Source organism: Heptranchias perlo, chromosome 17, assembly GCF_035084215.1.
Source record: "Heptranchias perlo isolate sHepPer1 chromosome 17, sHepPer1.hap1, whole genome shotgun sequence".
Classification (NCBI taxonomy): Eukaryota; Metazoa; Chordata; class Chondrichthyes; order Hexanchiformes; family Hexanchidae; genus Heptranchias; species Heptranchias perlo.
In genome coordinates, this window is record NC_090341.1 from 34,910,095 (window position 1) to 34,925,893 (window position 15,799).

At 41.3% G+C, this 15,799-nt stretch overlaps 1 protein-coding gene across 3 annotated transcripts in view; it reads left to right on the forward strand.

Moving 5' to 3' along the window:
* LOC137334417 (chemokine-like protein TAFA-1) overlaps positions 1-15,799 on the forward strand; it is a 340,643-nt gene that overhangs the window by 233,326 nt on the left and 91,518 nt on the right. For all 3 annotated transcript variants that reach the window (XR_010966142.1, XM_067999128.1, XM_067999129.1), the window contains exon 3: positions 11,579-11,719. Coding sequence is in view for 2 of the 3 variants with exons in the window: in XM_067999128.1 (XP_067855229.1) it covers positions 11,579-11,719 (141 nt within the window). In the remaining variant the exon portion in view is untranslated. The remainder of the gene's footprint in view (positions 1-11,578; positions 11,720-15,799) is intronic.

The window sequence follows — 15,799 nt, forward strand, 5'->3', positions numbered from 1 at the left end:
ATGGGGAGGGGCTGGTTTCAGTATTGGTTTTTCAGTTGGTAATTTCGATCATAGATTGGATTGTGACTACAATTATTTCTCCATTTGTTGCTTTAAGCTTTTCCTCTGTAGAATTGCTTTCAAGCAATAGCAAACTCATTTATAATTTCTCCTTCACCAGTTTCAGCTTTTAAGCACTTCAAAATCCATTGGATTAGGCCAATTATGGAAATTTGGAGTTTTGTTCTCACTGAAATCATTGATCCAGATTATCAGTTTATCCCCACAGTTTGCTGCTTTCTCAGATGAATGAAAATCACCAAAATTTATACTTCTCTGAAACAGTAGAAACATCCCACCCTCCATAATTGCAGAGTAATTGGTATTTTTCGAGTAACCACACATTCACAATGTACTATTTATAAACAGTGCTGAGGAATAAGCTTATACATGATTTTCAGTATGGATTTAGACCATTACATTTGACGATCAGAGTATTAGTGAAATTCAGCAAGACAATTGTTTTTCTGACTTTGATTGGAGGGGAATGTGATTGCCAAAAGATGTCATTTAACCACACCATCGGATTTGTATTAATATGCTTATGTCATTGTTATCCTGATTTGGCAGCTATCTGGGAGTGGCTTTAGGGCTGTGCCACCCATACAATTACATGGGGCCCTGAGCCAGTCAGAGATCCCCAAGAGGATCCAGTGAAAGGACATCTACGCTCCATGGAACACCCTGGCATGTAGATGGTTGACAGTTTGAAGGACTGGATGAGAAAAATTCCATCTTAGTTCTCAGAGATTACGGTTTAGTAATCAGGGCAGCCCAGTAAATTATGAGTCATTATTTAAATGAGAAAGAAATCTTAATGGTTTGTGGGAGACCGTTCAAGAAGTTGTGGTGCTGCCAAACTTTGACTTTAAAAGGCTTTGTTTAGAGGAGGAAGGGAAGAATGAAGGAGTTACAGAATTGACCCACTTTCAGATCCTGGTAAATAATGCTTTTGAGTAAGAAATGATTGGATGTATCTTGATTTCAACTCACTGGGAATGCAGCAAGATAGGAGATTTACATTTGGAATTAAGAAGCAGCAAGAGGGAACAAGTAAAGGGAATTAGGGGTTACGGGGAGCGGGCAGGAAATTGGACATGAATTTAGATTTGAGGTTAGGATCAGATCAGCCATGATCTTATTGAATGGCGGAGCAGGCTCGAGGGGCCGATTGGCCTACTCCTGCTCCTATTTCTTATGTTCTTAAGAGAAAGATGTTCAAAGGAGGAATGGCCACATCATGTTTAACAAAATAGAGGTAAAAACGTTTGGGAGCAAGATAGAGACATAGGCAGATTTTGGAGCACAGATTTTTAGAATGGAATGCCTCCTCAGAATGTAGCCGTGGGCATCAGAGCCCCAGTAGCCGTGACTTCTTGATGTCTTTCAGAATGTTGGAACGGGCTAAAATCGCAGATTTAACAGGTTCCAGAATCAGTTGATATTCAGTTTACGGGGGAGTGGGTTTGCACACACTTTGCTTTTAATAGTAGCAAATATTAGTAGTATTTAGTATCATTGTCTAGTAAAATGAAGGGGACTCAAACTGAATCTTTGCACAAGACAAATGCTGTCCCTACAGCTATCTCAACAAATGCATGAGAATCTCCCTCAGCTAATACCAAATTAGACTTTAACTCAAGTTACTCTGGGGGCTAGGGTTGATAATTAGGCCACTGCTATATCTGATCTATGTCAGTGACCTTTCTTGTCCATAAGAATATAAGAGATGGATAAAGCTCATTTGGCCCACCAGGCCCATCTCCTCCAAGTATTTAGAATTAGAAGTCTATAAGTATGCAGACAATACTATACAAGTATTACACTAACAAGATATTGTCCAAAACAACCCAACTCCTTAACAATTATCACGACATATCGTTATGGCTACATGTTTGCCACTTAATTTAGATAAACATCAAATATATGCTAATGTTATCCACACCAATTTTGAAACATCATCCTGATAATTTTGCTTTTGTTATGGTTCTGTGCACTTTGTGAAAGCTACAACTATTATATTCTAGCACGTTCTGATTTTCCTGACATTGTGTGGCCTAGTTGTGATAAACACTCTTTATGAAAGGCACAGGTTCTTCAGAATAAAGCAACCACAATGGAACAGGTAAAGGGCCAATATAACTCTCATACAAATCTTTAAAAGTTTAAATTGGACCCCTCCAGAACACATATACTAATTTCACCTTTTATCCTTAAATCTATAACATTTCTTATCTCTGACTACATCATGAGAAGATTCAACGAGTCACGACGTTGTATAATTAGCAGTTAAAGGAATACTCCAGCATAAGGTCCAACAAAATTTATTGCCAAAATATTTAAAATCATCTGATATCCTGAGCAATTGAAATAGATCAGAATATATACTGCTGAATCAAAATTACCTAAAACACTATTTTGAAATAAATTCCTGCTTGGAAAATTGACCAAAGCTGAATTTTAAGAACATAAAATGATTTCAAAGCCTACATGACTTCTCCACAACAACGTCACTGTCACACCAGAAGGCTATGTGGGTGGGAAAGGAGGAGTCCCGGGAGCTTTTGAGAAGGTGTTGGAATGTCTCATCTCAGAAACTCAGCCTCCATGTAAGCAACAAATCTGCTGGAAAGTTTCGGGGGGAGGAATTGGGGTGGTAGCAGGACGATTTTTTAAAAAATCTCCTGCTGAAATCGCACCCAAGCCCTACCCGACTCAATTTTTGAATGGGCCGTGAAATGGGCAGCCAGCATTTCCACATCAAACATGCGGGATCCTTAATTAAATATTTAAGTCAGGTCCTACACCAGTTGTAGGACCATTACACAAGTTTCAGATGCCAATGGATAGAGTGTGCACCACGCACACTCTGCCCAATAGTACTCAACGTGCAGCGGCCTACCAGTGGTCCTTGAGGGGACCGCTACAGGCCGCTCTGAAAACGGAGCAGAAACCATAGTAACACCAATTGTTATGGGGCCAGAAGGAACATGAATGCTCTTCCTGGCCCCACAAAAATCTTTCTACCGCTGCCAGCTACTCAGTGGACCCCTCCCCTCGGGATTGCCTCTCCCTCCCCTTTAATGTTGAACTTCCAGCTCAATTCCATGAAGGAGCTGCTGGATTTCCCCCTCCCCACTGTGATCGATAAGCTGCCTGTCAGTACTCCTTGAGCACTGGCAGCTCGCCGATGCAATTCAAATGTGGCCTAACCATGAAAATGGTTTGGGGCTCTTGCTACTGCCATCAGGCAGGCAGTGCAATCACTCTGCCTACCACCCACCTCAATTGAAAATTGGCCCTGATTAATTTAGGGTAGCCAATGGTGCCACATATATGTCTAGTGAACTTATATACTAAAGCATGCCAGGGTGACATGCCGCACAATCCTCATCATAGCCAGGCAGAAGTATGCATTTCTTAAAGGATGTGAATATGGAAGAATTCCAACAACACTCAAGAAGCTCGACACCATCCAGGACAAAGCAGCCCGCTTGATTGGCACCCCATCCACCACCCTAAACATTCACTCCCTTCACCACCGGCGCACTCTGGCTGCAGTGTGTACCATCCACAAGATGCACTGCAGCAACTCGCCAAGGCTTCTTCGACAGCACCTCCCAAACCCGCGACCTCTACCACCTAGAAGGACAAGAGCAGCAGGCACATGGGAACAACCCCATCTACACGTTCCCCTCCAAGTCACACACCATCCCGACTTGGAAATATATTGCCGTTCCTTCATCGTCGCTGGGTCAAAATCCTGGAACTCCCTACCTAACAGCACTGTGGGAGAACCTTCACCACACGGACTGCAGCGGTTCAAGAAGGCGGCTCACCACCACCTTCTCAAGTGCAATTAGGGATGGGCAATAAATGCTGACCTCGACAGCGACGCCCACATCCCATGAAGGAATAAAAAAAAGAACAAATAACCCTCACGCTGTCTCTGCCCATTCCTCTAAGATCCATTACAGACTGACTTTAGCAGAGCAACAATAAAGGAGGACACAAAATAAATTCTAAAAAGTGATTAATCCAAACAATCTAATTCTTAAATACAAGATTTTAACTAATGTATCAAACTTACCTAGTTTCCAGTCTTGGTTATAAACTTGCTATAAGTGCATATGTTCTCCCACTCCCTTTGTCTTCTGGGATCTTTTTCTGCTGTTTGCAAAACTTTTTCCTCCACCTGCTGAACTGGCATGACTGAACAAAGGACATACAATTCTCCAGGAATTCTGAATGTTTTTTGTGTTCCTACATAAAGAATTATTTACAGTTATTTAAGTGTATTCTTCTGTATTCAGTACATTTTCAATTATGTGTGTGGATTAATTTTTCATTGGTGTTTTAATACTCATTTTGCACTTATTTTTTTTATTTTCTCACCAACTTCAGTTCCTACCCTCCTCTCCTGAAGGCATTAACTTCTGACTGGGGTATAATTAAATAGTTGCCAGGCACCTCTCTCAAGTGGTTATTCTTCTTTTGTGAGCCTTGGTAGGAACGTAGGAACAGGAGTAGGCCATTTAGCCCTCGAGCCTGTTCCACCATTCAATGAGATCATGGCTGATCTGTGACCTAACTCCATATACCCACCTTAGCCCCATATCCCTTAATATCTTTGATTAACAAAAATCTATCAATCTCAGATTTAAAATTAACAATTGAACTAGTATCAACTGCTATTTGCGGAAGAAAGTTCCAAACTTCTATCACCCTTTGTATGTAGAAGTGTTTCCTAACTTCACTCCTGAAAGTCCTGGCTCTAATTTTTAGACTATGTCCCCTAGTCCTAGACTCCCCAACCAGTGGATATAGTTTCTCTCTATCTACCTTATCAGTTCCCCTTAATATCTTGAAAACTTTGATCAAATCACCCCTTAATCTTCTAAATTCCAGGGAATACAACCCTAATTTGTGTAATCTCTCTTTGTAATTTAACCCTTGGAGTCCAGGTATCATTCTAGTAAACCTACGCTGCATTCCCTTCAAAGCCAATATACCCTTCCCAAGGTGCAGTGAAGAACTGAACACAGTTCTCCAGGTGTGGTCTAACCAGGGCTTTGTATACCTGTAGCATAATTTCTACCTCCTTGTATTCTAGTCCTTTAGATATAAAGGCCAGCATTCCATTCACCTTTTTGGTTATTTTCTGTACCTGTACAGGACATTTTAATGATCTACATACATTGATACCCCTAAATCTCTTTGGACCTCCACTGTTTGAGTTATTCACCATTTAGAAAGTACCCTGATCTATCCTCTTTAGGTCAAAAGTGGATGACCTCACACTTGCCTACATTGAAATCCATTTGCCATAGTTTTGCCCAATCACTTCATCTATTAATATCTCTGTAATGTTATGCTTCCATCTACACTGCTTACAATACTGCCTATCTTTGCGTCATCGGCAAACTTGGATATGTGGCTCTCTATCCCATCATCTAAGTCGTTAATAAATATAGTGAATAGTTGAGGCCCCAACACAGATCCCTATAGGACACCACTAGTCACATCCTGCCAATTTAAGTACCTGTCTCCTGCTGCTCAGCCAATTTCCTAATCAGGTCAATAATTTGCCCTCAATTCCATGAGCTTCAACTTTAGCTATCAGTCTCTTATCAAATGCCTTCTGGAAGTCCATATAAATAACATCCATAAGCATTCTCCTGTCCACTACTTTAGTCACCTCTTCAAAAAATTCGATCAGGTTCGTTAGGCATGACCTACCCTTTACAAATCCATGCTGGCTCTCTCTGATCAGCTGAAAATTTTCAAGGTGTTCAGTCACTCTATCCTTAATTATAGACTCTAGTAATTTCCCAACAACAGATGTTAGGCTAACTGGTCTATAATTCCTTGGTTTCTCTCTCTCACCTTTCTTAAATAGCAGAGTGACATGTGCAATTTTCCAATCTCAAGGAACAGGTCCTGAATCGAGAGAACTTTGGAAGATTATAGTTAGAGTTTCTGCAATGTTTCCTCCTCCTTCCTTTAAAAGCCTGGGATGGAAACCATCTGGTCTTGGGAATTTGTTGCTCTTTAGTGCCATTATTTTCTTCATTACTGTTAATTTGCTTATGTTAATTATGGTGAGACCCCGTCCCTGATTCAAAATTAGTTTCCTTGGGTCATCCGGCATGCTATTCTCTTCATCTACTGTAAATACTGACGCAAAGTAATTATTTAACATGTCCGGCATTTCCTTATTTTCATTTACAATATCACCATTATCAGTTTTTAAGGGGCCCACATTGCTCTTGACGACCCTCTTTTTCCTAATATAATTGTAAAAAAATTTTGTGTTGATTTTGATATTCCTTGAAAGTTTCTTTTCATACTCTCTTTTTGTGGCTCTGTTTTGTCACCCTTTGCTGCATTTTGTATCACTCCCAGTCACCAGGATCTGTGCTACTTTTTGCATTTTTGGAAGCTTTTTCTTTTAGTTTTATGTTGTCTCTGACCTCTTTTGTCGTTCATGGCTGTTTTTATTTTGGCAAGTGGAGCTTTTGCCCCTTAGGGGTTTAAACTGGTTCTGTATCACATTAAATTCTTTTTTGAACACCTCCCACTGATCTTCTGTCATTTTAACCATTAACAGATTTGCCCAGTTTACTGTGGACTGTCTCTGTCTTATCCCATTGAAGTTTGCCTTACCTAAATTTAGAATATTAATAGCTGATGCAACATTGAACTCGATCGTATTATGATCGCGATTAGATAAATTTTCATGTACCGTTAGGCGGTTAACTAAATCTGACTCATTACTCATTATTAAATCTAATACGGCCTGCCCCCTTGTTTGTTCTAGGACATATTGTTGCAGAAAGCTGTCCTGAACACACTCAAGAAATTTGTTAACTTTCTGACATGAGCTCATCTGCTAATCCCAATCTATATGAAAGTTAAACTCCCCTAATAAAACCACACTGCCTTTGCTACATGCTTGTCTAATCTCTGCATTTATTCATTCTGCCACTTCACAACTGCTACCAGGCGGCCTATACACAACTCCCACTACAGTCTTAAATCCTTTTCTATTTCTTAATTCTATCCATAAAGTCTCCACTGCCTGCTTATCTCTCGTTATAGCCTCTCTTATCATTGAAGTAATTTCATCCTTAATCACTAAGGCTATCCCTCCTCCTCTACCAGTTTTCCTTTCCTTCCTGTGGACCTTATGACCTGATATATTCAGTTCCCAGTCCTGACCGTCTTGCAGCCATGTCTCAGTAATGGCTGCCATGTCATACCCTCTAAATTGAACTTGTGCCTGCAATTCATTCAATTTGTTCCTTATACTCCGTGCGTTTGTATAAAGAATGCTTATTTAGGCCACACACCCTAACCTGTCCTTCTGCTCTAATGTTGTTTTTCTCACACATTTCTTATTTCTCTCTCCTGATTTAATTACTTTACATTTTTTATTTTTCCCTTTACCTGCAGTACCTAAAGCATAATTTCCGACTTTAACTCTACTCACTTCCTTTTCGTTTGTTTTAGAATTATTATTTTTGTTACCTTTTCCACCTGAGCCCTCCCCCCCCATTTACTAGTTTAAAGTCCTCGTGACTGCCCTATTTATCCTTTCTGCCAGCACCATGGTCCCAGTCCGGTTCAGGTGGAGCCCGTCCCAACGGTGCAGTTCCTTCCTGTCCCAGTATTGGTGCCGGTGTCCCATGAAATGGAACCCCTCTTTCCCACACTATTCCTTCAGCCATGTGTTTACCTCCCTAATCTGCTTATCCCTATGCCGATTTGCACATAGCTCAGGTAATAATCCAGAGATTATAAATCTTGAGGTCCTGTTTTTTTAATTTAGTTCTTAGCTCCTGGTACTCTCTGAACAGGACTCTTTTCTACGTTGTTGGTCTCAACATGGACCACAATGACTGGCTCCTCCCCCTCCTTCTCCAATATCCTTTCAAGCCAGTTCAAGATGTCCCTCACCCATTACCAGGAAGGCAACATACCATGTGGGACTCACAATCCTGCTTACAAAGGATGCTACCTGTCCCCCTAATTATTGAATCCCCTACAACTACCACATCATGTTTCTCTACCTCCTCCTCTAGTGGGCTTCTCAATCATATAAGACATCATAGCTAAGACTGATCTAGTAGGTACACTTCCCCGCCTCCTCCCCCCAAGTAATTTAGACCTATTTTTCAAAGGATTTATGCCTCTTGTTCATCAGGCTTTATTCAAATAAACTGACTCCGTGAATTCTAGCAGGATCAGAATGCACATTGCTGGTGGCTGGAAGTCCTGCCCCGCCAAAGTGCCAACATTCCAAAAGGCCCCAAGAAAATCTCGGACCATTATGTCCAGAAAATTGCTAGATTTACTTTAGCAGTCTTACTTCTGCACTCCTCTTTAGTGACCTACTAGTGAATATCCTACATGGTGGGGAGATAAGCGGGATCATGCAGGGCTATGGGGAAAGAGCGGGGGAATGGGACTAACTGGATTGCTCTAACAAAGAGCCGGCAGGAGCTCAATGGACCGAATGGCCTCCTTCTGTGCTGTAACGATTCTATGATTCTATCTCTTTGTGGTCGAAATGGCTCCAAGATGACATACCTGGTGATGGAAGTTTAAAACTAAGCGATCCCTGAATAATCTAACATTTGAACTAATAAGGTCTGCAGTAGTCCAGGGCACTGTTGATGATTGACTAGCCAATTTAGCTCAACAACGAAACTTGGAGACTTAGACCCGAAATTAGGGGCTGAAATTCTTCCCAGTCAGCCCAGATAACCCTGCAAGCCAAGGTCCATGGGTCATCAAGCAGTGAAAAGCTTTATACTGTAGACTGCACAGTTTAAGCTGGCTAAACTCCAGCAATATCTCTGCACACACTAAGCTTTCTAGATTTAGGTATGTGTTCTTATGGGGAGAGGGCGTGTACCCTGTATGAGACAAACAGAAATTCTACATTTGGAGATTATTCAATACTTTGTTTTGGAGCTGCTTAAACATGATGATATCTGTTATGTCAGATACCTGGCTGACCCTAAAAAAGGAGACTTCTCACTTCACACTATCCTGTACTCGCCATCCTCGCTGAAATTTCTTCACTTCTCTGCTTCCCACACAGGTCTTTGCATAATTTAACACTTCTTAATTTCTCCTTTCTTTTTGTATTCATTTGTACTTAGTGAACTATATTCAAAATAACAAGTTATTCCTTGATGCTTGGGGTGTTCTCTAGTCTTTCAATGTTGTACAAAAACCCTTGTATCTTCTTGTGGACAAAGCAGTTGATATTAAGGTTAAAAAGTGACATAATGATTCCAAAAGACAACCAAATGAAAGAACATATTAACTTCCTCTTTTTGCTGTCACAGTGTAAAATGTCATATTTCATCTGGACAATTAGATCCATAGAGTGTGGATGGTGACCTTTGTAAAATCTATTTGGCAGAATTTTGAGAAAGTGCCGTTGAAACTGAACTTGGCTTTATATTTGATAGACCAAATTGAGTGAGATTAGCTAAACCTTTCAGTCTTTCAAGGAGAAACGTGAAATCTTTTTAGTTATCGGTATCAATGTTCTCCAAACAACAAACTCAGCACACTCCCTTCTTATATTAAATAGGCAATTGCGACAGTAAGATAAGATTTTTGTTTATAAATTGATGATTTGAAAACATTTCCATACAACTAACATTTTTAAAGCTACTCATTCTGTATCAATGAAAAAAGACAAATTGACTATGATCATATTGGTCTAGCTTAAACCACTGAAGAAATCACAACTGCTAGTTGGCGCATTAACCACAATCATTACTGTTGCTCACAGTACTGAGCTGGTGGCTGAAATTATGTCAATATTGAAACCATTTATTTAGTTCATCAAAAAGCCCATTAAGGTCAGTTGTAAAGGTTCCATTGCCACAGTGCACCTATGTGGGAACGTCCTACTGAGGTGCCAAAGAAATCGATCTAAGCAGGCAGCATGAATAAAAGATTGACTTGCTAGCTTAAGCAAACCATGGTCTTTTATATGGTCCTTGAGTTTAGAAGTAATGATGTGCTACAAGAAGACCTGAATTTTCCATCATGTAGTTTTAGAATTATATCTCACTTAATTCAAAATACTGCAGATTTCTGTCACGTACAGTCTCCCTGGAATTGCTAACGATGCTTATAATGAAGGGGAACATACTTCACAAGGGAAGTAAGAATTAGAGTATTATTTAAATAAGAAATAATTATAATAATATTCTCATGCAATCCCACTCTCTCGGCAATCTCTAGATCTCCAACGGTAATATGCACCAAACTCTTAATCACCTACATGATCCTAGAAATTACTGTTTGCAATATTAGCATACAAAAGATTAATGCCTTTATATGACTGTCCTCTGACCACTATTTTAGCAGAGGTGTTAACCTATTAAATAGCAGACAAAGAAATATCATATGAATGCATTAGATTTTTGCACATTGATATCATAAACAATCATTTACAGGGTTATATTCCTAAAACATATCAGTTAATTTATGATATTTTGTATGGGACATAAACTTCAATATGCAATGAAAAACTTTGGAACAACTTGGAAACTAAATGTATAATGGCATTTAAACAAAATAGAATTTTTAAAAATTCGTTCATGGGATGTGGGCGTCGCTGGCGAGGCCGGCATTTATTGCCCATCCCTAATTGCCCTCGAGAAGGTGGTGGTGAGCCGCCTTCTTGAACCGCTGCAGTCCGTGTGGTGATGGTTCTCCCACAGTGCTGTTAGGAAGGGAGTTCCAGGATTTTGACCCAGCGACAATGAAGGAACGGCGATATGTTTCCAAGTCGGGATGGTGTGTGACTTGGAGGGGAACGTGCAGGTGGTGTTGTTCGCATGTGCCTGCTGCTCTTGTCCTTCTAGGTGGGAGAGGTCGCGGGTTTGGGAGGTGAAAGATTTAGCTGAAAGATAAAGATTGTCAGCAATAAAGGGAAATTTTCAAACTGTATGTTATGCAATAAATCACAGAGCTTTTCTTTATGTTCAGACTCAACAGTTGATGAATTTGTTGATGTATTAAGCGCATAGTTTACTATGGAATATACTCAAGATTTCCCCTCACTATAAAGTTAAATATTCTATGCAAATCTTTCTGCCTAACAATCAAGACTAGTTTTGTAGAATATAAAAGTCATAGGAAATGTCTATTTGCATTGCATGGAACTAAAAGACAGAGGTTCATGTATAACATGATTTCTGCAACTTCTTTGGTAAAGCTATTTCTTTTCTACTTCCATTGCTTCAGATTTTGACAAGCTTTACTCTCGAATCGGAGGCCATTGGCACTGGTTTTAGAATTAGTATGCATGCTACAAATGTATTCAAACCATTGCAATTTTTTTTATCAAATTGCAATTTAACCAGTTCCTCTATTAGGATTTCTCTTTTGTCTTTATTGTACTTATATATCTGGGTTAAGTAATAAGTCCTTTTCTGAATTATAGAAAACAAAATTGTTTTTTTACTATTGGCAGACAATGTAATTTCTTTTTCTTCCCATTTAGATGGAGGTACATGTGAAGTAATAGCAGCACACAGATGCTGTAACAAGAATCGAATTGAAGAACGATCACAGACTGTAAAGTGTTCCTGTCTGCCAGGGAAAGTAGCTGGGACAACCAGAGCCAGACCGTCTTGTGTTGATGGCAAGTAAATTAGATCAATAATAATTCAATTTAAAAATCACAGACACAGATGTGTTAAATATAATGCTAGTCAGATTTCAGGCAATGTAATGTATTCAGCGGCCTTTTTGATTAAATTGCAAACTTATACTTAAATGAATTACCGACATAGATGAGTCTTCAGTCTTTGTAATTAATCAGATAAATACTGACCTCTGAAGGACCAAACAACAAAACCTAATAAAAATAGTCATTTATATTTTATGTGTATTACAGCTAAAGCACAATAACTTACTTTATTCCAAATTGTCTGCTGTTATCATCAGTCTCCTCATAAGATGGAAGTCACTTTGAATCACTCTGTAGCCACAGTACCAAGTGTTTGAGGCTCATTTCAATTTGCAGGGCAATGAGTGTTTAGTACATAAAGTTTTCACAGAGATATAAAAATGGTCCAATATTGCCATCTTGAATGCTAACATATCCAAAGAGTATGGTGTTAATTTAGGAGATGCTTTGCTCACATATTGTGATGACCACTTTGTTAAACTGAGAAACTAGTGTGGTTTTCCACAAGAATCGTTCTGCCACCTCTTTGTTACTATTCAAACTTCATCTTCTCTTCTTTTAATTGAATTAATTTTGGTTTCTTTTTCAAATTGATAATGCCAGGAATATTTCATAGTCTCCATCCATAGTACAAAGGACACACAAGCACCATCCACACCTATTATTTGCTAAGTATAGCTATCCTACAGATAGCAACAATAAGTATTTTAGATAATTATTGTAAAATAATGTTTTGTTATCATAAAACTTCTGCTTTAATTGCAAACTAATCTATGGTTGTTTTGCTAAAAATGCTTTGTGCCTGATTTGCCTGTCGGACTCTTGATTTAGCATGAGGAAGAAAGATGTTTGCTGCCCAAGCATGCGTCAGCTGCAGCCAAGAATGCACGCAAGAAACTTGCTTCCGTATCACCACCCCCAATGTCAAATTAAACCTGCAACCAGGTGGTCCACTAAGAATGAAAGACAACATTGAGAAGATGCCATTCTTCTTCCTGTATTGGCAGCAAGCAAGCATTCCATGTTGAATCAAAAGTATGACAAAAACAGAAACCATGGCAGCCTTTCTAGTTGTTAGTTATGGATAAAATTGACAGAACCCTGGAAAAGTAACTGTCCTCTTAGCTACAATTAGCAAATAGTCCAGTGAGATGAAGGAGTAGGGAGAAAAGATAAAGAGGCTCACCCTCAAATCTAAAGAAAATCAATAATAGGCTTTCCATTAACTGGAGTTTTATATGTCTGTTCTGGAAGCATATAAAACTAGAATCTGTCCTATATTTGGTCTCAGATATTTTGCTTTACTTAACAGGTACAATCAGTTCATCTGAATTCCATTACATTGTGATCCTCAAACATTTTATACAATTCACATACAAAGGCTTCAGGAAGTGAGGTAAATACAGGATCAAAACACAAGAGTATCAAAAACAAGAGTACACTTTTTTTTATTCGTTCATGGGATGTGGGCGTCGCTGGCGAGGCCGGCATTTATTGCCCATCCCTAATTGCCCTTGAAAAGGCGGTGGTGAGCCGCCTTCTTGAACCGCTACAGTCCGTGTGGTGACGGTTCTCCCACAGTGCTGTTAGGAAGGGAGTTCCAGGATTTTGACCCAGCGACAATGAAGGAACGACGATATATTTCCAAGTCGGGATGGTGTGTGACTTGGAGGGGAACGTGCAGGTGGTGTTGTTCCCATGTACCTGCTACTCTTGTCCTTCTAGGTGGTAGGCGTCGCGGGTTTGGGAGGTGCTGTCGAAGAAGCCTTGGCGAGTTGCTGCAGTGCATCCTGTGGATGGTACACACTGCAGCCACAGTGCGCCGGTGGTGGATGGGGTGCCAATATTTGACAAGCTATGTCAAAGGTGTTAAAGGTAAGGTAGCCCCATGGCACAGTGCACTGTCTTATTGACACTCCTTACCATAGAGTACCAGAATACAGTTTATATCTTCTAATGTCCCACAATGTGTGCAGTAAATTTCCTTTGTGTGCGAACTCTAGTAAAATTGTAAACCATCTTACAAAGAACAGAGAATTTCACCATACCTAGCACACAAAGGAAATCTTCCCCACAATTAACGAAATATTTCCCCATGTTGAATTATATTTCTTAGTCAGTCTAGATAGTTGGAGAGAAGAGAAGGGGGGAGAAAAAAAGTCAGAGGAAAAATTATATTCCACTTTCACATTCTTTCCTTCTGGTTAAGAAACTGTGTATGAGTTGGGGATATTACAATTTTAGGTTCTTGCCTTAGATATTCTCTCAGGTACAGTGGTGCTCGTCACTCCCTATTTAGTCTGAGCATCTTACATTTAAGGGTGTGCCTGCACTTCTCAATATCTAACTATATGATAGCATAACTCAGAGGTGTAACAAAAGTATCCCCTCATGATGTGAACTGGATATTCATGTCTTTCTCTTGTGTGCTTCTTCAATTTCTTCAAAGGTAGAGTGATGAAGGACTCGATTTTCGCACCCCCGGGCGGGTGTGTTCGTGGCGGGAGGGCTGTGAAAATCGGGGGTTCCCGGGGCATGTCTGGAGCCCGGCTCCAACCCGCCCACTTCCGGGTTCCCCAGTGATGCGCTGACATGCGCGCGCAGCCCACGTATGTGGGACTCCCGCCGGCAACTAAAGCCGGCGGGGTGCCACTTTAAGTACTTAAACAGGTACTTCAGGTCGTTTACAGACCTGATTGACCTGATATTTCAGGAGGGGTGGGATTTTGCAAACAACTAGGACTGTTTCCTGTACTGGGGGATAAACTCCCAGTTCAAATGGACGTGTTGCAGCCACCAGCCTGTGGCAGCTGCAAAGGACCGTTTGACAGGTGGAGTGGGGAGACCCTCACTCATTGCAGGAGGCCACTCTGTCACTTGGGACAAAGTTTGGCCTCCACCACCCTCCTCCTAACAATAAAATTCACAAACTTGCAACCTCAACCCCGGTGTCCAGACACATTTACCTACATTGCGGACCCCCTCAAACGTACATCCCCAGATGGGGGCCGCCGTAGCTGCAGTCATGACCTCCTCGGAGGACGAACAGCATCACCAGCCTCACCAGCCTCGCCGTCCACCTCTGACACGTGGAGCTCCACAACACAGTGCTGTGACACATCCACCTGCACAGCAGGAGGGAGGGCAACGGCAGAGAGAGATGCGTCGCAGAGGGCACTAGCCTCGCCACAGGGTCTACAGACCGAGGCTCAGCTTCCTGGACCTCTCTGAGCAGCAGTGCACATGGAGGCTCAGAGTCACTCGACATGTAGTCGTGGACATCTGCAGCCTCCTTCATGCCGAGCTGCTCCCAGCTGGCCCGAGCACCATCTTCTTACCTGTCGCTGTTAAAGTCACCACTGCCCTCAACAACTTCTCCTTCGCATCCTTCCAGGGTGCCACCGGGGACATCGCCGACATCTCTCAGTCGTCTGCACAAAAGAGCCCTGCAAATACACCTACACCCACTCTGCAGTGACCCAATGAGTGGCATCAAGTATGCGTGTTCATGGTGAACCCCATGAAAGGGACCTATTCCACAAGCCAGTCAAGAATGGGCAAGACGTGGCAGTAGTGGTGATAATAATAGGATTTATTGTGCATGTGGCAGAAAACAAATATAAATAAAAAACATGACAAATCGTCAAACACCCTTGCGCATTCCCTTTGTGCTCACAAAACCTTTGCCTTGCGTTTACGGGAACCCCTACGTGGAGCTACCTCTGTGGTTCCAGCAGAGGTTGTGGCAGGTTGCTCTTGTCCATGCCCTGATTGATTAGATGCTTTGGGCCGATGCCCTCTGGGTTTCGGTGACCGTGAGGGCCCCTCCAAAGACTGCTCCACCTGCACGTGTGCAGGGGCAGACTCGGCCACCTGGAGAGGGGGCAGCATTGCGGATACTGGTTGAGAGGGGGCCAACGGGTGAGACGTGGAAGCGCTTTGAGTGGCGTCCCCACTTCCATGTCCCCTTTCACTATCATCCCTCTCCTGGCCCAGGCCCATATTACTCCTTCCACCCTGCTGGACGGCAGT